General features: G+C 40.0%; 2 protein-coding genes across 4 annotated transcripts in view; both read right to left on the bottom strand.

The window, feature by feature from the left end:
- The window catches only part of osbpl9 (oxysterol binding protein-like 9), a 40,322-nt gene extending 26,292 nt beyond the window's left edge, over positions 1–14,030 (bottom strand). For both annotated transcript variants that reach the window (XM_030084098.1, XM_030084099.1), the window contains exons 1-2: positions 13,912–14,030; positions 2,260–2,310 (exon numbers count right to left, since the gene is read on the bottom strand). In XM_030084098.1, the coding sequence (XP_029939958.1) occupies positions 2,260–2,310; positions 13,912–14,022 (162 nt within the window). In that variant the 5' untranslated portion in view covers positions 14,023–14,030. The remainder of the gene's footprint in view (positions 1–2,259; positions 2,311–13,911) is intronic.
- Positions 14,031–16,256: 2,226 nt separating this feature from the next.
- The window catches only part of abl2 (c-abl oncogene 2, non-receptor tyrosine kinase), a 30,245-nt gene continuing 20,304 nt past the window's right edge, over positions 16,257–26,197 (bottom strand). For both annotated transcript variants that reach the window (XM_030084095.1, XM_030084097.1), the window contains exons 3-11: positions 24,961–25,256; positions 24,526–24,798; positions 24,142–24,226; positions 23,781–23,958; positions 23,449–23,633; positions 23,192–23,344; positions 22,948–23,037; positions 22,306–22,488; positions 16,257–20,538 (exon numbers count right to left, since the gene is read on the bottom strand). In XM_030084095.1, coding sequence (XP_029939955.1) covers positions 18,710–20,538; positions 22,306–22,488; positions 22,948–23,037; positions 23,192–23,344; positions 23,449–23,633; positions 23,781–23,958; positions 24,142–24,226; positions 24,526–24,798; positions 24,961–25,256 — 3,272 coding nt within the window. In that variant the 3' untranslated portion in view covers positions 16,257–18,709. The remainder of the gene's footprint in view (positions 20,539–22,305; positions 22,489–22,947; positions 23,038–23,191; positions 23,345–23,448; positions 23,634–23,780; positions 23,959–24,141; positions 24,227–24,525; positions 24,799–24,960; positions 25,257–26,197) is intronic.

Below are 26,197 nucleotides of genomic sequence, written 5' to 3'. Positions count from 1 at the left end.
CATATTGTGTACTAATTGAAAATACTGAGCTCTTGAATGTTATTATAGTTAACCTGAACATACAATAACCTTATTAGCTATGGACTTATTACTTATTTTAAATATGATTTTCATGTTTATATTTTTTCATTATAAGTTTTGTTCTACTTTAACAATTTTAGATATCTTCAAGCAAATTGCTTTAAAAAATATAAATATATATGACTCGCTCCCACAAACCACTCGAAGAAGCTTGCGTACGACTGGTGGTATATGTACCACAGTTTGAGAATCATGGGTTTAGAACAAGTGTGGTGACCTGCACTGTTTTTAAACACTGAAGGTGGCTGAGTATTTGATTAGGAGACAAATGTAGTTGCCTAAATAAAATCAGAAGTACTCCATTCGCAAAAATAACTATTTACTTTAAACAAGACTAAGGATGGATTTAGAAAATTGAGTTTGATGTTTTTTATAATACTGACTGATCTTGAATCAGATCTTGCTGAAACCATGGGTCCTCTTTTAGATGGATAGGTTAATTTACTCAAGGATCAATACAGTAAAGCATCACATAAGCCAGGTACAAAAATAACAACAGACCACAATGCAAATACACAAATAGCATAAATATCAAGCTAAAACTGAAACGGCAGGTAATATGAATATGTTAAGTTCAAGCTCGGCACTGAGTGCAAACATGAGTACACATAGGATTTGTGCATATCTTGCAGTGTTGGTATGGGCGCACTGACATTACTGCGGTACAATGACCATAGGTGTGGCAGTTTTGGATGAATTGTAAAGCTTGAAGGCACCAGGCATAAGGATTTCCTGTACTGTTCCTTTAAACAGCGAGGCTAGATGAGTCTCTGGCTGGAGCAGTGTCTCATGCAGGGGATGGGAGACACTGTCCTTGACTGTCAGCAATTTTGCCAGCATTCTGTCCTCAGCCATCTCGCCCAGAATCACAAGCTTCGATCCATCAACTGACCTGGCCTTTTTATTGAGCTTTTTTCGAATGTTGGCATCCTTTGCTTTGATGCCTGCACCCCAGCACAACAGAGCGAAGAAGATGCTACTTGCAACGACTGACTGGTAGAAGATCTGGAGCACTCATGCACACATTGAAGCATTTGAGTCTCCACAGTAAGTAAAGGTGACTCACGCCCTTCTTATGGGCAGCATCTCTGTGTGAACCACTTTGGTTTATTGTCCAGGTGAGTACCCAGGTATTGGTGATATGTGAAGAGTTCCATATCAACTCCAGACTGGAGGAGGAGATTTGTTCCTCCTGAAATCCACCACCACCTCTTTTAGGCTACATTTAGCTGCAGGTGATTCTCCCCACACCACCTCACAATGTGGTCTACTAGGCCCCTGTATTCATCCTCCTGTCCACCTTCGACACTCCTCGGTATGTCCTTGTCTGTAAATGACAAGACTCAGTGCTGTATCTGAATTCTGCAGTGTAGATAGTGAAAAGGAAGGGAAATAACACCATTCTCTAAGGGGCTCCGATGCTCCTGATCACATGATCTGACCTCAGTCTCAAAAACTGCAATTTGGCCTTCAGCTCATCAATGATCTATGAGACTAGGGAAGCATTCACCTGCATATCCTCCAGTTTCTCCTTCAACAGTCTGGGCTGGATGGTGTTCAAAGTGCATTTCAGCTTACTTAAATCATACTAGAACACATAGATGACGAATATCCAACACCAAATGACATTCATTACTTCATTTAGCAAGCACACACACACACAGACACACACACCTAACTGAACTAACATGTGTGGTTTTGCCCTTTGATGGGTGTAAGTTTTTTGTTTTTTTGTTGTTGTTTACAATCAACTCAGTTCCTCAAATTGAAATGCAGCAGAATCATGTTTTCTGGCCTGATATGTAGGATTGAGAAGCCATAACAGTAGGACAATGCTGCTATCTAGTGGACATTATTCAACACTGAAAACAGCCTGACAGGACAAAACCTTATCCTGGAGGATTAATTTTTGCTCAGCAGTGGAAAGACGGATAATGCACCACCAAAGTATTAAACAAACTATTCAGTCAGAATAGTAATTATCTTCTTTGCAAAGGAAGAAATTTCAACACAAGTTTGTGAATAATGCATTGTATCAAGTGGTCTACCTGCCTGCTAGAGCTGTTTTCAATGTAAATCTTGTCAAGCTACCACACAAATATTTCAAACACTTGATTAATACAAAAAGTATCTATAAATACAGCAGAGGATGGATTCAGCTGAAGAAAGATAACTTACCCTCAGCCGTACGCAGCCTCTTCGGGATCCTCTCATCATTTTGTCCTTTGACTGCAAACAACACAAAGAAGCTTGAATAAGCAAAGTCAGCCTTCAACACTGAAGACTATGCACTTCAATAAAGAAACAAGCAGATTTTCAAGACATTGTAATTTGTAAAAGTGGAAAAAAACCCAAAACCCAAGTGTAAGTTGAAAACAAACTGCCGCAGATGCAGTCCTGTATGGCCACTGCTGGCTCACTGTTACGCCTGACTGAAGCCCTTGCGCATGAAAGACATACTGTCAACAATATAAGAATCATATGTGCTTTTGCTATTATGGTAATGTGTCTGTAGTGAAAAGGGCTGATGCTGATGAAATGTAGCATAAAGTCGTATGGGATGGGTATTAAATATACGCTATCTTGTTCCTCTGTAGGTCAATATAAAGATCAATGAGCCATTTGATCCTATTATTGTCTTTGCTCTTACAGAGTCCAGATAAAATGGTCTAGTTATAATCTAATAATAAAGAAGCTTGAAAACAAGACAAAAGACTTCAAAGTCAACCATCTATTCAGTGATAACAATGAAAGCATCTTACACCATATTGGTTTATAGTTTCAATCATGAAACACTTGGAATCCTTTTTAGGGTAAATCCTATATTGTAAAACGTGATTCAATGAAATCAAAGAGTGATTTCACCCTTTACTCAAATTCAGACAACAACCAGAAACATCATGCATGGATAGGTGGGATTGGCTCCAGTGCTTCCCAACCCTGCACAGGATCAAGTGGTATAGAAGATTAATAGTGGCTGTGGTTCATTGGGGAGAGCGGTCGTCCCACAATCTGGAGGTTATGATGAGGTCAATTCCTGTCTCCCCCTGTCTGCATGTGCAAGTATCCTTGGGCATTGGCAAGACACTGAACCCTGAACTGCCCCCAGTGTAAGTCCCTTTGGATAAAAGCATCTGCTAAATAAAATTGTAGAATTGTAAAAAAATGTAATGGAAAAACTCTGTTATATTTTAATTGAACCGCCAGGATCTGGTATTTACTGGTATTAACTCCCAGGTTTTTGCACCAAGGATGCCACTGGTCACATTTGAAAGGCTGTGTCCTGCCAATGCCTTATTTTAATTTTTTGCAAATACATCAAATATTTTTTGGCTCAAACAAATATTTACAACAGTGAAAGAGGAGCTAACAGATCACATTTTCCATCAGATTTCTAAACCATGGACAAAGTCCTTTAGTTTTTGCAACAAATTTTAAAACAAAGGAAGGGCCGCCAAATAGAAACAGTTTTATTTTTTGATATATCACTGCTTTAAACCAAGGGGCAATATTTTGACATTATGCCAAAATACTTTACCTATCTGTGCTGTCTGTCCAACTCCAAACACATCTTGAGTGGCTGTAAGTCCAGCCTCATACAAGACCATTATACCTTATATCTTTAAGAGTTCAGCAGCAGAACTTGAGTGCAAGAGGAATGCCATTAAGTCCTTGCCTCTGACAGCGACCAATCCCACTGTAACTATATCATTCATCCGAGAGGGATATAAAAAAAATAAGGATCCCCCTACCAAACCAGAAACTGGACAGCGAGTCAAGGCCTGAGATTGGAAGATGCTGTTTGATATCGGTAAGCAACTGATTTTTACCTCCGCCAAGGAGGTTATGTAATCACGTTGGTTTGTTGGTTGGTTTGTCAGCAACATTACGGAAAAAGTTATGGACAGATTGCAACGAAACTTTGTGCAAAGGTGGGTCTTGGGCTAACTTAGAATCCATTAAATTTTGGTGATGATCCGGATCACTGTCTGGATCCTGGAATTTTTTAAAGGATTCTTTATCATTGAGAGATAGGGCAGTCTTTCACATAGTTGGGCATAACTCAACAATAAATGACAAGGGGGCTTAGCAAAAAATTACAGTGTAAGTTCTTCAATGACTCTAAGAGATATCAGCTGCTGATCCAGATCACGGAAGTATTCCGGATACCAGGATCCAGAACAGACAAAAATAGGGGTATTCTGGAGTGTCAGTCACTGTGAGGCAACACACTGAGATATGAACATGCAACAAACAGCTTTCTCCCATACATTGTTTGTGTTGGGGAGAAATAAAATGTTTTTTATTATATATGGTGTTCTTATTGTTGTTGGTGACTGATTTGAGCTGTGGCGGAGGTCTGCGCTCTCTGAGTGCCAAATTCTAGTCTCCAACTGAGATTGCAGCCACCACCCTTAGGTCAGACTTGGTGCTCTGGTAACCTTGACTGAGGTCTGTTTACAACACAGAACTCACAGTCCCAGGGTAGAATTCAACTGAGGAAGCCCATGAGCATACGAATCTACATGACAGTGAACTGGCAACTGACGTTCAATAACGAGCATGGAATGCTAAAATCTATCCAGCTGAAGTGGGATGTAGGGGTTTTGTGGCTTCTTCCACCATCAGGCTGAGTGAAAAATCTTTGAATCTGCGCACAAGGCGCGATGACAATCAACTGAATGAAGCAGTCAGTGGATATGGACTTCATAGAAGGACCCTGGCTTTTCTCAAAGATCAACAACATCATGACGTCCTCACTATTCCACTCATCCTGTATTTGAGTGCCAGGTCAAGGTATGCAGTCACCCTTGCGCGTGACTCAGGGAAGAGGACGCCCCCTACCGTGCATCATCCTATGGAGCGTGCCACTCAGTAACTGGGCACTTCTCATGATAGGGCATGAGACACAAGGACACTAGTATTAATAGGCCAAAACACCTCCTGATTCAAGGGTATACTACTCATGATGTGTCACTGGATTTGCATCCTGCTTCCCATAACTGAGACACAACTCCCACACCACTCTCAACATCAAGGCAAACCTCATGTGAATACCATCTCATTGGCATAAAGAACAATTTTTTCCTTCATATCCCATGTTTATTCATTTTCTTCCTTCAACTTTTGTCTGTTCGTGAAAAAATGTTTTCAAAATACAAACAAGGCCAAAATTTTTGTTTTGGGATAACATTCAAATTTTTCACAATCTCAATGTATTTGTAGCAAAATCTCATGTGTTTCACGAGGTGTGGTTGCATTAGACAGACGCGAATGAAAACAAATCATATTTTTTTGTTTTATCCTTGAACAAAAATGAATTCTTGACAGTTTCAATATGTCAGTTCTCAACACTGTCAGTATCAAAGTCAGCAATTAACAGACTGTGTTTAAAACTGAGCCAAAAGTAAATAAACTATCACGTCATCAAATTAATATTTAGTTCATTAGCATGCAGTAGAGTTCTAATCCTGGCCAGCATGTTCCTCACACGTCTTTCACATTGTTGAGGGAAAATCTCATAGGGTCAATATAAACTTCATATACAGTATTTTTCTGTCAATAAAACTGTACCGTAATAAAATTATGGGTCAAATTCACAAACAAACTGCAAAATGGGCAGTTTTATTAACCACAAGCTGCACAACAAACGTGAATTCTCCAGAAGAAAGGTGAAAAAAGTGGCATGCACTTAAAAAAACAAAAACAGAACTTGTTTGTAGGATTTAAGCCAGCTGCATCAAACTCACTGTAGTTCAGAGACAAACTAGAGGGGGGTAGACAAGTAAAAATGACAGCATAACATTGCATAAACATCCACAAATCCACAAATCCAAATGTTTCAGTACAAAAAATAGAATATATGCATGAAAATGTAATATCTTCAACATAGGTACTATTTCAACATCATGCTAATTTTAAACTTTGTAAGCTGGTGCAAAATATAGTGAAAAAAGCTTTGTTAAATCCTGCTGAAACAACAAAATGCAACAATGAATCATCTATGTAAACAGCCATCTCGCAGGCCGGACTGGACCGTCTGGAGTCCTGGGTTTGGCCCACGGACCATATGGTGCAATAAGTAACATTGCATCACATGTCGCCAACCACTCCTCCTCCCCTTTGGAGAGTGCTGCACAGGTTGCCAGTTTAGGATAGTTTAGACAGTTTAAGGGCGTCGCACCTTCGGCCCGATGGTGCACGGCCGGCGGTGCAAACGGAATGCAGCGCTGCTTGTTTGGCAACATTGGGAACTCACATATGATGGCTCAGGAACCTGGAAGTAGTGACGGGTTAGCACCGCCCACCAAAGTTCTTCAGGCCCGTACCTCTCAGTTTGAAAGAAAGAGTTTCACCAAGATACTTTTGATGGAGAAGACAGACTGTTTGAAGGGAATGTTTCTTCAATAATGGGCTACAAATCGTAAAGTTTTTAAATGCTTAAATGGTAGGGATGCACGATATTGGATTGTTGCCGATATTTGATATGCTGATATATCGAAACCCCCTTTTGGCCGATACCGATACTCACAAGGTGTTCACTGTAAAGAAAGCTAAGTCTCTCCTGTACTGGAATTTACATGTTACTCTTATTGTGACAGTCTTATTTGTTTAAGAAACACACATAAAACAAGACAAAAAGCATTTGATTTTACCATAAATAAGAAATGTATTATTTTTTTCAAACTCAAGACATTCAGTGCTGAAATACAGAAAAAATATTTCTTTTGATCACATGCACTTTAAATGTACAATGCATATTTAAACTTAACCAAGTTGCATTTGATTGTAGAGCTACTGTAACAACCTGGTGACAGACACAGAGCTCTGCAGTGCAAATAAACGAAGTGTTATATTTTTCAGATGGAAAACAATAATAATCCTAACTGAACAGTTGACTTGCTGGGTGTTTCCCTGAAATAATACTAACAAAGTGCTTTAACAAAAAACAAGCAGTGCAAAAATTTAAACTAGTTAGCTCAGACCTAAAATGCCAGTCCATTTCAGTATGAGGAATGAGGATAAAGAACAAAATCATTTCAATTATTTATTTATTTTTTTTTGGCGCACTATGGATGTCACCGCGCGCACCCAACTACTACGTCACCATATCGGCTGTGCCGATATGAAATTTTCATATCTGCAGATACCGATAAACGTGTTTTTAAGCTTTTATCAGCCGATACCGATATTGTGCCGATAATATCATGCACACCTATTAAATGGTTTTTAAATGTATTTTTAACAGCTGCCTTGTGATCTGTACCTAGCAAACCCAGTTCTACTGCTGTTCTCTCGTAGCTGAATTTTATTTTTCTTCAGTAGAAAGGGTTCCTGAAACATAGCTACCGGTACATGTCTGCGGTATGTCATAAACCAAACCAAGTGAAACGCAATGTCTGTGAGTAGTTTTAACAGGTACCAACCCTGACACCCATAAAATGCTGTATTCTTCCAATAAAAATAGGAATGGAGCACCAAGCTCAGCTTTTCAATCATGGCTTCAAGTACCCAGAGACCAGCAGCTTATGCCCTACCTATACTATCTGTAAACATCTTGGTCAAATACTGGCACTTGCTGTCTTGAGAGTGTTATAAAATTCTGAGCTTACACAGCTCGATTTTATGGTTGATTTATTTTGCGTTCATTTGGTACAATAACAAAAAAGAAGAATACAACTCACTTAAATGTGAGATAAACAATTTCACAAGGTCATCTGGCACGCAACTGCTCACATATGCTTTGTGGTGTGAACTATACACATCTTGAATGGGTCCTGGACAGCGGTGCAACTGAAAAATACATCCTACTCAGTGGAGCTGGTGGTAAGTTTCTTAGGTGGGGCTTCATCATTCTTCACTTTCAGCCCATATTCTCATTGATACTCACAGTGTGTTGATAAACCAGACTGTGATAGATGAGATAAACTTCTCCCCGAGCAGCAGCCATTAACTGGTGCTTGTTGGTTTAATTTTATGTCATTCATAATGTCAATCAGTGTTTTATCGAATTGCCACAAAAGCTCACCTCCCTGGAGTGAGTTTTCCGGCGCTTGAAGCTGTTTATCTGCTTTTTCATTGCAAATTATTTATAGAAAATTAAGCACACGCATTGTTAGTTTACATAATATCATTTAGTATTAGAATTTATTCTTTTTTTTCCCATTTCTGAGTTGCGCGGGTTGGAGGGGCAGAGCCAAGCATCAATTCACCCACTGCTCTCCTGTGCAGTGGGAAGTGACAGAAGTTACTGACCTGAACCGGCTTGGCCAACACCAGAGTTGGGGTCCATTACTCAAAAGGTAAAGAGTTACCTGTTACTAGTTACTTTTGAAAAAAGTAGTGCCTTACACTACTTGATTACTCCATGGAAATAGTAACGAAGTTACACTACTCATTACTGCATAGTGCTCCGTGGAGCTGTGCTCCCTTATATCCTTCCGCTGAGCACTGCGCATGCGCAGATCTGTGTGTATCAAAACGTTTTTTTTTGAAGGGATTGAAAAGAAAACACGTCTTTTAAAATGTTTTATAACCATTCGGATTTACTTCACGTGCTAATACGCCATCCCCTGGACCACTGGAAGGAGTATTTTGTCCATTTGCGTAGTCCGGCTCTGATTGACTTCCAGCTAAGCTTCGAGCTAAGCTACTACAATGCTAACAGCAGGGAACCAGAGACACAGGTATTTATGAGCTTGTCTAACTTTGTCAATGATAGGGAAAGGGCGTGGGTCCCTAATCTTCGGAGTATTCATTTAAAAGGGGCATTTACAGTAGGAGGGAGTGCAGTGTTGTCAGTGGGGCACAAATTTATATAAGGCAATCAATTTTACTTTGACGGTTCCATCAGCCCTGACCCGGAAGAGATAGCGAGTAGTTGCTCGTATGGCCACCGTTCCATCTACTGATGGGTTAGTGCTAAAAAAACTCCGCTTAAATAATAATATTTTGGTTGTTCTATTTGCAGTCATTGTAAAAGTAACGATCGTAGCGTTTCATTTGTAACGCTAGTTTAACTACCAATCTAGAAGGAGTAGTGCCGTTACACTACTCGTTCCCATAAAAAGTAATTGAACTACTTGTAACGCTCGTTACTTGTCGTTACATACCCAACTCTGGCCAACACACATGTAATGCAATGTTAAGCTGGGTATCCTACCTTGGCCCCCAACTGTACACTTATTACCCGAGACACAAGTTAATGCCAGGTATGAACAAAGCCAATGACAAGTCAGATGCAATAAACAACTGCAATCAATGATGCATTTAAAAAAAAAAAAATCACAAAGGCTGTGTTTGAAAGTGATAAAGAAAAGTAATGGGTTAGAATTACTTATTTAAACTGTATCTCTACAAGGGATGCGATGTTCTCTGTAAAATACTGAACTGTTCATTTTGCCCTGCATAGTATAATAAGCCCTTATGGATGGTGGTTTTTCAGTTTTGCACTGATGGTCTACACGCCATTGTGTATGTGCCTGTCCACTGGCTGAGTCTTTTGCACAAAAGTCCGCCTTGCAAGTTAATCTACAAGCACTGTTGTGGCTTTGCCCACAAATGGAGCCGAGAAAAGTGACATTTGCCGAATCTTTCCACATGGGTGTTTTTTTCACTCATAAAAATGCACTGCATCCAATATCATGCATAGTAGGTGGGTGGGTCACAAGGCGGTGTCTACAAATTCGGTGTCTACAAAGTCAGTCGAAGGCTATCTGCACCTGAAGTTCAAACTGAGCCAATATCAGTTCAGCGAAAAGTACTTGTGAAAACATATCTATCCTAGTTTTGTTTCCGCTACAGAAACTTTTGACGTTTTACAAAAAAACAAAACAAAAAAAAATGTCTATTGAGAATACTTTTCAACAGATCTAAAGTGCCACTTCGGAACAAAAACAAATAAGATGTTGTCTTTATGTGCAAAACACACATTGAAACCTTGGCCCAAAATTGAGGTTCAAACTGAACTGTGGGTTACCTGTACTGTTCCAACCTTTATCCCTACAAAAACATTTCCCACAGGCATAGAGTTTGACTTGATACACATAGAAGACACAGAAATTTAAGCAGCACTGGTCTTCTCATAAAGTTGAATCACTGTACTTTACCATGACTTACAAAAACACTGTCATTCACGTCCACAATTATGTGAGACACAAAAGAAAATCATGACAGCGGACATGTCTCAGCTATAGTATTTTAGTAATGGGCTTTGGTTAAAATGGGGATTTTTTTTTTTTTTTTTTTTAAACAATTTCAATTTGATAGACCAACTACACGAGAAAGTGGCAGGGCGGGTGCTCATATTGTCACTCAAACTGAAAAAGAAAGATGACTTAAGACACTCTGTGTAAATGTGTAATGCCACTGACTGAATGTACAAAGCTACTATCATCTATGAATGCTGGTTTGAACAGTACACCAAGATGGCCTGAGGGCATTGTGATGCTTATGCTGTCTCTGTGAGCACTTCAATGTTGAGTAAATCAAGCTTGCTTCTTTTATTAGTAAAGTTACTCCACAATGCAAATCATAAACGAATGTTAAAACAACTAAAATGTACAGTAAACATTGACATTATCATTATTTGAAGCTCATGATATCATACTGTTAGTCTGATTTAGAGATGCTGCCCTGGCTCAGTCTGCATCATCATTAACAATAACCGCCTTGCTGTAAATCTATCACAAAGACTCCAATTTATAAATGCCATAACGTTACTTTATATGAATTTAATGGTGCTTTCACATCATAATGATAAATAATAACAAAGGTTAGCTCTTCTTCTGAATTTTCTGTTATGTTTTGTTTTCAAACCAAATATCCTTTCCAAAAGCAGTTGCCCAATAAAAAAATGCAGCACTAACAAAAAAGATGGTGGAAATGAGAGAGACATGCATCTCTGGGATCTATACACAGTTTCTCCTCCATATTATGTCTATTGGAGAGTCTGCTGGCAATTTCACACTGTATCTAAAATGCACCACGACGTTCACAAGTGAATGATCGGGGAGCCACATTTTTATATGAACCAGAGTTCACTTGTTTGACATGCATCAGAGCTTCCACTTCGGTACAGCCAAAGCCAAAGTGAGTAAGTGAACTCTGGTCTGCAAAAGTGGGCTAGTTTGAAGCATACAAAGAGGATTTTCATACATCATTATGGCCCAAATGTCCTCAACACTAAATACGTAGATGTATACAGGGATATCCATGTATACTACTGATTACCTTGAGCCAGTGTTACGCAGTATGGCTCAAGTATGACCAGTGTAAGTAAAGAAAATGATCTAACTTGGCAGACCGTAGAAATAGCAAACCTCTTCGAGCAAAGATAAAGTGAATGTGGGCAAGGTTTCAATATATGTATGACATTATCTCACCTAGTCATCAGGACAAAGAAGCTTCAGGTGTCTCGTGTGAACAGTTCATAAATGCCCTACAAGTAAATGACCCATGAAAACATTTAAAACACAACAATTTATGTATGTAGAGAAAGCATATATGAATATTTTCTATCAACTTTTGAGTTCTGTATTGTCACGTGGTGCTTCAGTACAATCTGTAAAATCTCATAAAAACACACCATCTTTAGTTGGTAAACCATCTATGTGTGTAGTTTGCAGTCTGACTCTAGCTCCAAGAGATAGGGCGGGACTATTGTTTGTAGTCCCACACAATTATTGTCTCAAGAAAAAAATGCTGCTTGCCATGGGGACAGCAACATCCGCATACTCACTAAAAAGGGGGTGTGGAGAACAGTTAATTTGTGTTCAAGGAGACATGTTGTAAAACAAATCTACATAAGTGTCTGTTATATGAAGTCTGAATTTCACAAAGGAATTGAGCGATATCAGACCAGGAACAGTCAAAATTTTTCAAAACTACTATTCTCCGATTTTTGTAAGCCGATGTTAACCTCCGTTTCCTAATCTCAGCTGAGACGAGTGGCACCTGGGGTAGTCTTCTGCTGCTGTAGCTCATCAGCTTCCAGATTCAACTTGTCATGGTTTTCTGCATTACTTATTCGTAAAGACTGGAAATCTGAGCAACTGTTGCCTTTCTATATTCTCCCGGCATCTGATCTGAACAACATATTTTGGTCCAGAAAACTATAATTTGATAGATACTTTGTATTTTTGGGATCGTTGTCTAGTTTTTGAAATACTCAAACCAGCCATTCGGGCACCAATAATGATTCTACAGTATGTTCCAAGTCACTTTTCCAGTCTTGTGCTTGCTTTGAACTTCAGCAAGTCATCTTTACCATATCCAGATGTCTAAATAAAGAGAGTTCTTGAAACATGATTGGCTGATTGTGAGTGACCAATGACTGTATGTATATATAATTTAAGTTTTGAATGTAGACCTCCATTAACATTACTTTTTGGTTCCACAGATATTAAACTGAATTCAACAATCTTTGATCATCACATCCAAACTGGATTTGAGATTGCAATAGGGGAAGGAATTAAATATAAAATGAATGGGTCTGCAGTCTATTATTGGGTTTATACAAAGAGACAGAGAATCACACCAATACACACTCAATCTTCAGAAAACTTAGAAGCCACCAAACAAGCATGTCTTTGGGTGTCACAATAACCAGAGAAAATCCACACCCTAACCCTCCACAGGGAGAAAGTGAAGACCTCACACAAAGCAGCAAACTCAAGTTTTCTCTCTCTGGGAACAAGGCTAATAACTCCATCCTAGTGTTGCATCCAACTGCTTGACATGCTCTTCAAACCATTATTAGACCATTTATAACAAATGATATCAGACTAAAAGAGGCTACTGCTAGGTGAGGAAGCATGCAGTCTGCCATAATGCCTGTATAGGCGTCAAAGTAACAACCACTGAAAGACAGCATCCAATGTTTCCCTGCAGTACCTCATCGAGAGCGTCACACTATCTCTGCTCGGTAGCCAGCTTTCTCCACAGCTCAATGATAGTTGGGAGGCTCACCTCTCATTCGCAGCACATTTTTTTCGCCGTAATATCCCAGAAAGCCCGCTGTTTTTAGTTGTCTTGCTCCAATGCAGCTAACCTGCCCATTGTCAATCATGACCGCAGCTTTGCCCATTTTTTCCACTCCTAACACATCAACTTCAACAACTAACAGCAAAATGATTGCGTGCCACCCACTGACAGTGGTAATGGTAAGGAGATAATCATATTATCTGGTTATTCGCTATACTTGACATTTTGTGGCTGATCCGACTGTGTTACTTAAAGTCGGCGCTGTTGGTAAAATCCACTACTACCGTATTTATTATGCGAAGACGATAGTCTTCTTTTTTACATGAGACAATCAACTTGGTGTCGACATAGAAAAGCTCTTAGCGTGTGATCCTCTTTAATGAGAATTAATTTAAAAGGTGGGTTGATAGTTAAAGAGCAGCCACTGTCTCCTCCCGCAGGGTCCTTACAATATCCGCCAACAATCCCAGTGAATGGGCAACTCTCGTGCAACTGCCAAAGGCAAACATTACCATGACAACTATATTTTTCTTTATCTCGAATCGTAAACTACTCACACCAATGTTGTTCATTTCGGCTTTTAGCTTTGTTAGCTCGCTGCGTTTAGCGGCAGTGAAGATAAAATGCAGCCAGCCGATAGGTCAGAAAGTCTCAGAGCGGCTCCGCGATTGCCCGGCATCTGGATCCGTCAGCCCGGAGTCCCGCCTCCCGGTGCCAGCTGAGACTCCCAACTCCTGACAAACACAAGGCCCCTCACTCTCACTTTGACAACCTGCGAAAACTCTTTCAACCCGACCACGGTACCGCGAGCGCCTCTATGTCCACAAGCGGCCCGGACGAACGCACCGTGTAGTAGGACAGCAGACCGGCGTTGTAGTCCAAAACAAACCAGCGATACTGCCAGCCTTTCATGACGTTAGTCCACTTGCTGAGCGGTCCCTCCATGATGGACGCCATCTTTACTTCAGGCAAAGACTGGGAGGAGTCGGATATGGCGCGTGCAGCAGGCGTCACGAGCCTGACGCTTTTGCTGACAGGGATTATGGCCATACATACTAACACGTGCACACATATACGTGTAGTACTTTTTGATGGTAGAGACCGCATGTAGCCTGTACCATTATTTGACGAAATGTTTGCAAAACAAACGGTCTTTATAAAAAAGAAAGACAACGAGTTTTGTGTTATGTTTTAATCTTTAACGTTAAATAAGTATATTTTTAAGCACATCAATTTTCAATTCAGTCTCAAATACTGTTTCAATTCAAATACACTACAATTTCCTCCTTTGCTGAGAAGTACAGGATAATCAATGTGATTTTGGATCCCAGACTACATCTGGCAAATTTAGCACTATTCAGGCTACAAGCCCATCGCAAAGACTGCAAGGCAGAAAACCACAACCCTAAAATACCTGACTACAATATCAAGCCAGAGGACCTGAATAAAATTGCACAAACATGAAAACTACATAGTATGGATCTCAAGCTCAAATTAAAACCAAGGATATTCTTCATGTGAGGAAAAATTCTAACCACTATCCATATTTGCAATTTAGATATTGAAATGAAAAGTGCATATACTTCATGCATGGACCTGGACCTCTTTGGAACTTATGTAATTCTGATCAGATTTTGAGCTTTCACATCAGCTCATTCAGCAAAAAAGTATTTGATGCATCACTATTCATTTGTGTCTGTCTTGGCACACATTGTGGAAAAATCTTAAAGAAAGGAAAAGCTGTCAGAGGTAATTACATTAATATACGCAGAACTGTCAAAAGACACATTTTATTTAGCATGATTAATAAAATAAAGGATAGGGGTTTTTTTCAATTTGAAAACTGTCTTTGATATAGAAATTGCAATAAGTTGGTCTACATGGTATTTTATTTTGAAAAAAAAAAACTTGTTCATTTAACTGACACTGATAAGAATGCTTTACATTATGGACTTAAAACTGCATAGAAAAGCAAAACAATAGATTTTTAAACATGCAATTCAAAATGTGATAAATCATTATTAATGATGGAAATTCTGTGATTGAGATAAAAAAATAAACTTTCGCTGACTGAATAGCTGTTTGAGTACTTGTTCAAACTGAATCATTCACTTGATCAGTTACAAAGAAAACTGATTATACATTGGCATCAGCCCAATGTTCTATACTGTGAAACTGTAAACTTTTGATGAACATAACTACAAATACATGTATTGTTACACTGAGTTTGATATAAGAATCTGCATTTACCTACAGCCTTTTCAATACAGTTTTTGCAGACCTCGCTTAAAACGTCAATATTTCATTTATCTGAAATTGAAGAGGGGGCACATTTCCTTTTGAGATAAAATAATTATTATTGCGTTATTATCAAGTAACATGAGAAGTAGAGGGAACCCATTAACAAAACAGTATTCATCAATATCTTTATTATTTACAATAGGCTTAACACTGATAAGCTGAACTTCACAGTAATATAATGTGAGCTTTAAATAAAAAACAAAACAAAAAACAACAGAAACACAAAATATATTTTGTACAATAAAAAAGTAAATGTTAACATCTGCCATTCTTCATCCCTGTTTAGATTCACATATTCTATTATGGTGTGTGTGTGTGTTGATTTTACATTGCACTCATACAAATGAAGAAGTGGCCTTTGGTTTAATGATGTGTATACAAGTTCTCCAAAACAGAGAAACATGAGAAAATAAAACCCATATACAGGATAAATGCAGACAACAAAATCAGAGATGAAGTAAAAGACTTATGTTGAGAAGAAGAAAAAAAATCTTGTGGTCGATTGAAATATTAAACAGTAACTGAAAATAATTGGTACTAAATCAGTTTAATTCATGGAAATTGTAACCACCAATTGAATGAAAACAAGTGTTTATTCCATAAATAAAACATCCATGATAGAAATGTGTTGGACTCTGACAAGTTGCATTACTTACTATACTGGTAAGGCTTTTGGAGAGTTCTGTTTCAAAGAGATAATATTAAACTTATCAGAAACTAAACTCAGAGGCCAGACTGGTGCTAGTCAGCTGAAGAAGATTTTTTTTTTGACTAAATATTTTTAATATGGGACAAAAAGCAGCTTAAGTTTAGTGCAGCAGACTCATATGTGTCATTTGTTTGTAAGGCTGAACAAACAGTGTTAATAGCCTCAAAGAAACAATCCCAACTGAGTTTTCAAACACATTGATTTAATAAAAGTGCACCTTTTGGTTTCAAGTTTGCATCTGGTGAAAGAGATGCTCGCTTGCAGTGATAAAGTTATCTCTATCTCTCAGAAAAGAAAAGAAAAACAATACATGAATGATTTCACGGAAGGAACTTGAGTTTTGCTTTGCAGTGATTTATCGCTGTTATGGTGGACTATACATGAATTGTTTCACAAAAAGGCACCAAGAATTAAGGGAAAAAAAGAGAGACTTCAATCTGTGTTGTTTGAAATGCACAGTGAATTGAAACCAACCATTACTTCATCTCAGAGCATCTTATTTGGCAAAAGGTGGATTTATAATGACAATAAAAATACATGGCATGAAATGGTCAAGGAACCCCCCTCCTTTTAAATTCACATCAGATGTCATTACCAGGCATTCTTTGTGTTATGGACCATTAGTGTAAGTAAATTTTGTAGTATTTATATGCAACAAGTGTCGACGCACCCATGTGTCTGAGGTCTTATCCAGTGTACATTAAGATGAGAGTCAAAAAAAAAAAAAAAAAGAAAAGAAATCATAAAACAAAAAACTGTGTGCTGTACTTGGTTTTGTTTATGCTCAAACAACAGAGCAGCTATGTGGACTTATTTATTGTGATCAAAATGTAAAGTATGGGCCAGTTATTGTAAAAACAAACCAAAAAAAAGAAAGAAAGAAAAGAAAACCCCAACAATAAATAAAAATATGGCACCTTGAAGAGATTAAAGAACCAGGCAGTTGAACATTCGACCAAGTTCAGAACAAAGGAATAATACATTCATAAAGCAAATATTCAGATTCTGATGGATGGGCCTTAGTCTTTCAAAAACATCTCTTCAGTCTAAAACATTGCTCTTCAATGCTGTGACCACACATAAATCTTTTGTTTCCTGGATATGAATAAAATCAAATATTTACATAACTTTTTCTCTTAAAATAGGTCTGTGCTTAAAAAAACAAGAATAATTTAAAATTCAAGTTCATACATAGACATTCTAAAAGCAATTTCTCATTTTTTTTAACCGAACAATATACAATTCGCTCATGTGCTGAAGACATACTGCAGTTTTTGTTGAGAGATCAGTACGGTGTGATTAGTGTGAAGTAGGTCTCTGCATGTCGCAGTGTTCATACATTGAAGAATTTGAGGCACTGAGGCCATGACAAGGCTACAGGGAATCTAGCACTGTCCATACACAGAAGGACACTTGAAGAAATACTGTCCCAGTGAACCTGCTCATGCGCTACCCTGTGCTCTTCCTCCCCTTGCTGCTTGCTAATAATGCTCAATCATACGAAGAAGAAATGCAGTGTGCAAAGACAACTGGACATAACTACTGAAATGCTTTCAGGAACTGGGGTGTTCCTCATTTATGTGGCACTGTGTTAAGGTGTGAACATCAGTCACGCTGCAGTACGCAAAGACAAATGCTGTGCATATGATAAAACTCCCCACATTCAGTTACTTTTTAGTGTAGGGGAAACACGTTTCATAATATCATGTTCAGAATTTATTAAGCCTGTATTTGGTATTATTGAAATGCAAAGACAGCATTTCATTTGAGCTTATATACACGCTTGGCTAATGCACACAACTTTGAATTACGCTAGTGTTCCCTTCAATCTGTCTCTATGGTCTCACCTTCAGAGGATTTGTGGGAATGTCACTGTCTCAGCAATTGTTTAAATATTGAACCCTTAAAAACCATGTAAAACAAAATGTCTGTTTCTTTGAGGTTTGTCAAACTTCTGATGAAAAAAAAATCGTGAGAAAATTTACACACCAAAATAAAAACATCAAATTGAGATCACCAAACCTACAATCTGATTGCATCCTGATGCTGATACTATTTGCAAGCCTTCATATCACAATGGCTTTTAAAATGGCTTATGGTCACTCAGGTCCACAAAAACAGAAATATTGACTGTGAAAACAGAATATCCAGCTAATGCTCCACGTTAGTGAATCAAGTGAGGGATTTTTTTTTAACTTATAACTCTCCGTAAGGCTGGGCACAACCACCCTTATTCCTGCTCAGTATCTGATAGACTGACAAATGAGCAGAGTGAATATTACCTACAGTCTGGGCTGGCAACACACAGCTGATAAACTCGACATTCAATGAGTGAAGAGGCCTTTATCACGGCCAGTTGGAGAATTGTGGTGAAACACTTTGTGGTGCGACTTAAACCATGTTAAGTTTGGTATCACAATTCTCAATATGTACAGTTTAGAGCAAAGTTAGTGTCCACAATGGCATTTTATGAAGCAGATTTTTTTTTGTAAACAGTAAAAAATTACATTTTGTTTTGAATTCTTTGAGGTACTTAAGAGAGTAATCTCATCTAGTCCCCCAAAAAGCTGTCAATAAAACCGGTATATAAGCAATCTGTTGGGCAGTGAGAGGCGACTGGTGTTGTCACAGTGGCTACCTCTGCACTACATCACTAATCTCTTTAATACAGCTGTGTAGGTTGTCCAGTACAGTGTTGGACCCGACACCGCTCAGCCCTCCACCTCCTGAAGATGAGGCTCTCAGTTCCTGCAGGCTGAGCTCCAGCTTTCCCACTGCCTCTCGAAAGGCAAATTTGTTCCTCATCTGGGGGATGCAGTCCACATAACCTGAGCAATAGTTTAGCAGCTGGTGGCCGGCGTCCAGCACTTGACTGCTGGAGGAGCTTTCAGAAGTGGCATGGAGCGCACTGCTCAGGCACTCGGCACACTCTAGCAAGGTCTCTCGGCTAACCCGCTCCAGAGGCACCCTCTCCACTTGCTGTCTCGTTCGCCGCAGTGCCACTTTGGAGCCAGCAGATGGCGTCGAGTGCGAGGAGGCAGTGGTGGTGGCTCCATTGGCCATTTTGGTGGGTGTTGTGTTGGTGGTGGCAGAGCTAGTAGAGGAAAAGGAGGAAGAAGATGCAGGAGGCACTTGTGGTGGTGGCACTGATGGTCTGCCCATCGCAGCTCCTCCCGATGTTCGCCCCGACCTGTGACCTTTCAGTGTGTCTCCGTTCATTTCTACTGGCGCTGCTCCGACCTGCTCCTCTCCATCGCCGCTGTAGGAGTGCTGCAGACTTCGCAGAGTGGGGGGAGGAGGAGGAGCACACTTGGGCTTAACAAGTCGGGGCCTGTCCCGATCTGCTTGGTGCTCTGACAGCAGTTTAAAGCGGTTCCCCTGAGAGTCGAGGCCGACGAGGTGCACATCAGCTGGGCTATGCTTCAGTGTGGGGGATATCAAGACTGGAACTTTGTGGTTGTGAGTTGGTGCACTTGCTGTGGCTGCTGACATACTTGAACTAGAAGTCTTCGAGGGAGATGACCAACTCTGTTGCCTGTCCAGACTGACGCTCTCCTCTCTACCCTCCCGAACCCGGTACAGACTGTCCGATTCTCCCAATTCGCCCCCAACCCCTGGTGCCCTCACTCCAACCGCGGTGCCCCGGGGTAGTATTTTGGCCTTGGGTCTTTCCCTGATCTGTGCAGTTCCCTCATCCATCCTCCTCAGAAGAGTCTCTGAGGGCCGTGCAGCTCCGTTTTCTGGCTGAGAGGTTGTGGAGGCAGTCCTCTCTAAAGGGGGCTTTGCACTGCGGTTCCTGGGTAAAGTCAAAGCCATGCGTTCCAAGTCTGGCAGCCCGGCCGACATTGAGGAGGTAGAATTGGACCTTGGGAAGGGCTTGGGTCCTCCAACTATACTTCCACCCTCATCTGAAGAAGCGGTCTTTCCTGTCCGTAAACCCAAAGTCTTTTTGATAAGTCTGGGGGTAAAAAAGCCTGCCAACCCACTCCAACTGCTGCCACTTGTCACTTGTGATCCAAAGCCCCCACTAGAAGGTTTCTGTACAAATGCAGCTCCACAGCAGCGGGGCTGTGTCTGGGTGGGTTCCCCGTGAGAGTGGGAGGGAGAAGGAGAAAATCCCCCTAAACTGTCCGACTGCGGTATTGGAGGGGGAGCACAGAAATCTGCTGTGGGTTCGTATTTCTTGTGGGGCTGTGTCTCCATCTCTCGGAAGGAACTGCTCCTCTTGGGTGGAGTTGGAAGATTCTGTTGGAGTTGAGAAGAAGGGGACGAGGAAGAGGAAGAAGATTTCTTCTTTATGAAAGAGCTGAAGAAGCCAGTTTTGCGGTCTCGAGTGAATGTGCCCATGTCCTGTGCATCTTCCAAAAGGCTGCTGGGAGATTTGTCTCGTGGTTGCTGTTTTCGAGGGAGCGCTGGTGAACTGCCTGATCGGCTATCCATACCAAGCAAAGTAGAAGCCCAGCCTGGAAAGAGAAGAGAGAAATGGATTACAATTATACCACGGCGCTGGGTTGGACTTAGTCAGGACACATACATCTTGCTCAAAAGGATGCTTAACACTTCATAGAAAACAGATAAGAAGGGTATGATAGTCTCAAGACACAATTGCTTTGTAATTGAAACATAAAATGTCCCTCTGTTCTCCTCCCCTCTGAGATTCATGATGGAAAAAAGACTTTAATAAAAGAATGGAAATCTTGGGTCCCTGCCAGCACGTTTTCCAATGATTATCGAGTTGGTGGTTTAAAAAGAAGGTGGATGATGGTGGAAAATAAATTCACCTTAAGGATCTGACAATGCAGACACAACAAACTGTGAGACTCACATTGACTAGAAAGGACCTTCATAAAGGCTACCCTTCAAAAAAAAAAAAAAAAAAAAAAAAAAAAACACCAAACACAAACTTTACGTAAACCAGCAAACAATGGTGAACAACTCCTTAACCTCTTCCAATATATTGGCAAAAGCTGTATGATAGCTGAATAATTCATCTACACACACACCAATGGGAAAAATAAAAATATCAACTTAGTTTTCACCGTTTCATATTTCTATGCCTCATGCATAAATAACTTAAATGAAATTATACAACTGAAATTAATCCAGGCTTTTGTGTGTGTGTGTGTGTGTGTGTGTGTGTGTGTGTGTGTGTGTGTGTGAGTGGGGGGCGGGAGGGGTCACTTTGAGACTTTTGATTAAACGATAATGAATGTTATTTTGTGCTTGAGGACATTTCCTGAAAGTTCATTGTGTTGTGCATATTTTATTGGAATTTAATAAAAGAACACTGCTTTTTCTTTATTTTGGACATGGTAGGTTCATAGATTTAAGCATGGAGTGGAAAAAAACTCAACAAACAAGTACAAAATGAAGAGCAGACATCTAATTGATACATCAGATAAACACAAAGAAAACAAAATAAACAAAATAAAATAACAATGGCATATTCTTGAAATTTTAGAATAAGCAACATGGTATTCAATAAATAGTGTATTAGTGAAATAAATAGACGGGTCACTGTAGTCAAGAAAAGCTTAAATAATATTTACACATCCTAAATGTTAGACATCGCTGAAATAATTTCATTTGTTGCAAATAAAACTGGTGAATTGTGCAATACTGTAACAATATCAACAAATCTGAGACAAACCACATGAGCAGGCAGATCTCATGTTTACAAGGCTTTGGAGGCTGGGGGTGAACGATAAATACACTCCACCCGTCTTTTACGACATCCAGTCTGAGATCTATTTTGTGAATGAAGGAGTAAACTTGACAAATAATGAATCTAACAGCATTTCGTTCCTTGGTCCACTATCCCTCAGCAAGACACGATGACAGCAAAGAGAGCATGCACTTCAGTGTTTCAATAATTCCTTTATTGTTGATTATGTTAATTTTGAGTAGTACATGTTTATTTTGTGTTTGAAGTTATGTTTTATGCTTCTCATTTTTTCTTTGGGAAACCTTTAATTGGTGTTTAGCAACATGAAAATGAATATTCTGATATTCAAATAAAGGCTTGACCCTTTGAAATCAAACACTGTAAGCCACTGTATAAAGGAGCCCCAATGATCAGTTGTTGAGAAAAATGACGGCCCTTCTTTTCAGACGGCGGGCTTGGCGGCGCTGAAGTTGACTCTGCAAATCCGCGTCATCCGGCGTACCTGTAGACTCATACAGTTGTACACCCAACTGGTCAGTAGTGAGGCGGGCATGCCCGATGGTACCTGAGTGAGTGTGCGTGCTGTGGTCGGTGCGCCCATCTAGTCCACCCTCGATGTTTTCCTTGTTTTCTGTGTGCTTGTGGATTGTGCGGGATTTGGAAGGCAACAGGGGCATGTCATGACTGAAAGAATGTGGCGGTCCACAGTGACCAGAGGAGGCCGTTTTACATAGCTCCTCTGCTACCTCTGCAATGAGTAAAAGAAAAAAAGAACAAAAAAAAAAAATAGAGTCAGTTCGAGGCAGCTCCCAATAAACCCGACATTTGCAACGCATTAACCAACTACTTCTTAGAACAGACTACTCAGAGTCAACTCTCAAACAAGCTAAAATAACTAAACTACACAGCAAAAAATATGCAAAGCGGCTGTCTGAAGGAAAATTACTCTACATATTCTGTTGAATGACTGCAGTTCAGAGATCCACGCAGTACAAACAGCTGAGAAGAAGTCACACGTTTAGCTGCCATAGAAGTGCAGTGGTTAGTGCTCTCGTAGCAAGAAATTCAGGGTTCTGCCAGGGCTTTTCGATGTGTGGAGTTTGCATGTTTGTCCCATTTGTGCATGGGTGTCCACTGGGTACTCCTTCCTAACGATAGGTCAATTTCAACCAGGTGATTAAACACAGTATGATGAGACAAAAAATACCTTCAGAAATGCTCGAGTCATGGAACATTGTTTCAAAGGCTTGGTGGATCTCTGCAAACGAAGGCCGATCTAATGGGCTCCACTGCCAGCCTGGTAGGGAGAAAAATCAAATTTAAAAATCAAAAGAATATTTTAGTGTTTTTTTTTTTTTTTTTTTTTTTCTGTTACAATTTTTGTCAGGATGTCTGTACAGTGTTGAGGGAAACTCAACACTATACAGACAAGTCTCATAACCGTAACTTACATGCCCTCATAAGTTCATAAACCTTGGGTGGGCATCCTTCAGGTTGCTCCATGCGATAGCCCTTCTCCAGGAGATCATAGACCTGAGACAAATCGATGCCTGGGTAAGGTGACATGCCATAGGTGGCAATTTCCCACAGTAACACTCCGAAAGCTGTGCAAAAAAGAATTTGGAAATCAATATTAAAGCAAGGAAAACAATATGAAGAAAAGCAAAATAAGACTGACAAAAAAAAAGCGCAAACTTAAAGAACTCACCCCAGACATCAGATTTGATGGAGAAGGTGTTGTACGCAAGGCTCTCTGGGGCGGTCCATTTAATAGGAAACTTGGCGCCGGCGTGCGCAGTGTAGGTGTCACCAGTCATCAGCCGGCTCAAGCCAAAGTCTGCAACCTTCACAACATGATTTTCTCCAACCAGACAGTTCCTCGCCGCAAGATCCCTGCAGAAGTCAACAATGAGAGATGCAGTGGTTAAACGGCATGGCAAAGAAAATGACGTACATACGCATGCAAACACACACACACACACACACACACACACACACACACACACACACACACACACACACACACACACACACACACACCTGTGTATGAAGTTTTTCTTTTCCAGGTATTCCATGGCAGAGGAGATTTGAGTGGCCATGTAGAGCAGCACCACAGCATTTACCTCCTCCTTGTCACAATCTCTCAAGTAGTCCAGTAGGTTACCGTGTGGCATGTACTCTGTCACAATGTAGAAGGGAGGCTCCAATGTGCACACACCTGTGGGAGAAGCAACAGTTGTAGCACAGCTGACAATAACCAAAAGGAATGTTATATGACACACACTCAAAGGAACAAGAACAATGTAGTTTTAAACAGGCCGTGCCAAGTTAGATTCAGGTATCGTGATATCCAGTCAATAAATGCAAGAGTTAAGTTATGAAGTGTTGTTAATATACTGACCAAGTAGCTGAACAAGGTTGGGATGTTTAACCTCCTTCATAACAGCAGCCTCTTTCAAAAACTCTTCAACTTCCATCGTGTCCTCCTGTCAAAACAGATAGCAAAAAAAAAAAAAAAAAAAAAAAAAAAAAGGGGGGGATATATATATCTTTATCAGTGAGTTGCACAATATTTGAATTGGAAAATTCAACCTTCATTATTTGCCATAATTACTCTGTAATACCAAACTCAGCCTGTAGGTGGTGATGCTCACTTATTTTTAACAACATACCATTATTGATATATTTATTTTTAAAAAAGGCATGTTTCACAATCTAGCTTTCATCAAAAACATCTGGAGAAGTCATATTCTCGTGTCATCTCTATACAAGTAGCCATTCTAACCTTGAGTGTTTTGACAGCCACCGTGAGGTTGTACTTCTTCCACACTCCCACATACACCTCCCCATACTGGCCACCTCCCAGCTTGTGCTTCATGGTGATGTCTGTGCGCTCCATCTCCCACTTATCATGGATGGGTGACACACCGTATACTGTGGGCTTGTTACATTTGGGTGCAGGGTAGTGCAGTGTGGTGACTAGACCATCAGCCACGGTGGAGTGGTGGTGGACCAGTTCGGCCAGTGTGGCAAAACGGCTCTCAGATGTGACATACACCTGAAGGGGCAGAAAAAGATGCGACAGGGTTTCATGAGGAAAATTAATGAAATAAATTATCTAAACCATTAGAGAAAAGTGGATTTTATAAACTCATGCAAACAAAAATCCCACATTAACCATACCTCGCTGTCTGTTCCCCTTACTTATCATGATTCTTACCTTCCCATCTGTGGCGGTATTGATCCGGTAGTGGTACACTCTGCCCTCATAGCGCAGAGATATGGACAGTTGTCCGGGGCTGCTCTCGCTTTCCCGAACCAGAAAACTGCCATTGATAAGGGACGAGAGCAGGTACTCAGCAGCACTGCGGGAAACTGGTCCATGGTACCAACTATGCTTCTCCAGACTGTTGACTGGTGTGATGTAGTTTGAGGGCACCCAACCCTGGCCGTTCTTAGACCGCACTTCACTCCACTCTCCATTCTGGTTGTAGCCAAGCACGCGCAGCTTCTCACCTGCACATGGGCAACGAGGGGGTAAATTCTGAGGATGATCACTTTTAAATATCAATCATGACACAATGACAAACCTGCAAGGTCAACTGCATCAATAATGATAATGTACATAATAAACATGACACATAAATCATCCCTTTTAAGATACCTTAAGAAGTCTTAAATGTTAATAAATTAAAGGGCAAAGCAGGGTGAAGGGAAAGGAACTGTCAAGGGTGGAAAGCAGGGTTATGAATTAAATGAAAAAGAGCCGTATTTAAGCTAGATCTGGATACTAAAATCCCCATCAAGCTCAAGAAATATTAAACATATTATCACAACACATCACAACAAATTCTGTACAAAAAGTAAAGAAACTGATGTTTGGGAATGCATTCCTTTAAATTATCAATGGTTCTTTGTAATATATATTTATGGAGAGGCAAAGGCTGCTCATTTCCCTTAATAACTGTGACTTCTTAAAGACCATGCATTTAGGGGGGGTGAGGAGCTGATCTAAAGTATGTGCATTACACTAAAAGGAAAAGTTTGTCAATTTTCACTGTCAATGTCTTTTTTTTTTTTTTTTTACTGTTGGCATTGATTCTTGCACCAACAGACTAGTCTGAATAGAGAAAGATCAGTCACAGATTTCCAGCTGAACGTTGGGTTCTTAAAGAGCAAACTGCCAAGGAGTACTTCAATTTACTTCACAACTAACAAACATGAAAAAGTAAACCAAATCAATTTAGCCAACCTGCCTACTTTAACCTTGCTCTGAGAAACAGTCCAAACAATGCATTCTTGATGTGTCACCACATCGCCATGATGTGTCGGTATCAGGTCTTTATTGAGTTAAAGTTGCTGGATGTGACTCACCTATCACTGAAAATACATCAATGACAACTGAACAATGACAAGGTTCGGTAAACAATGCATCTGTCATAGAGGGCTAGGCATAA

Source organism: Salarias fasciatus, chromosome 23 (assembly GCF_902148845.1).
Source record: "Salarias fasciatus chromosome 23, fSalaFa1.1, whole genome shotgun sequence".
NCBI classification, from domain to species: domain Eukaryota; kingdom Metazoa; phylum Chordata; class Actinopteri; order Blenniiformes; family Blenniidae; genus Salarias; species Salarias fasciatus.
Note: the sequence above shows the minus strand (reverse complement) of the source record. Positions and strands in the feature narration are given on the sequence as shown.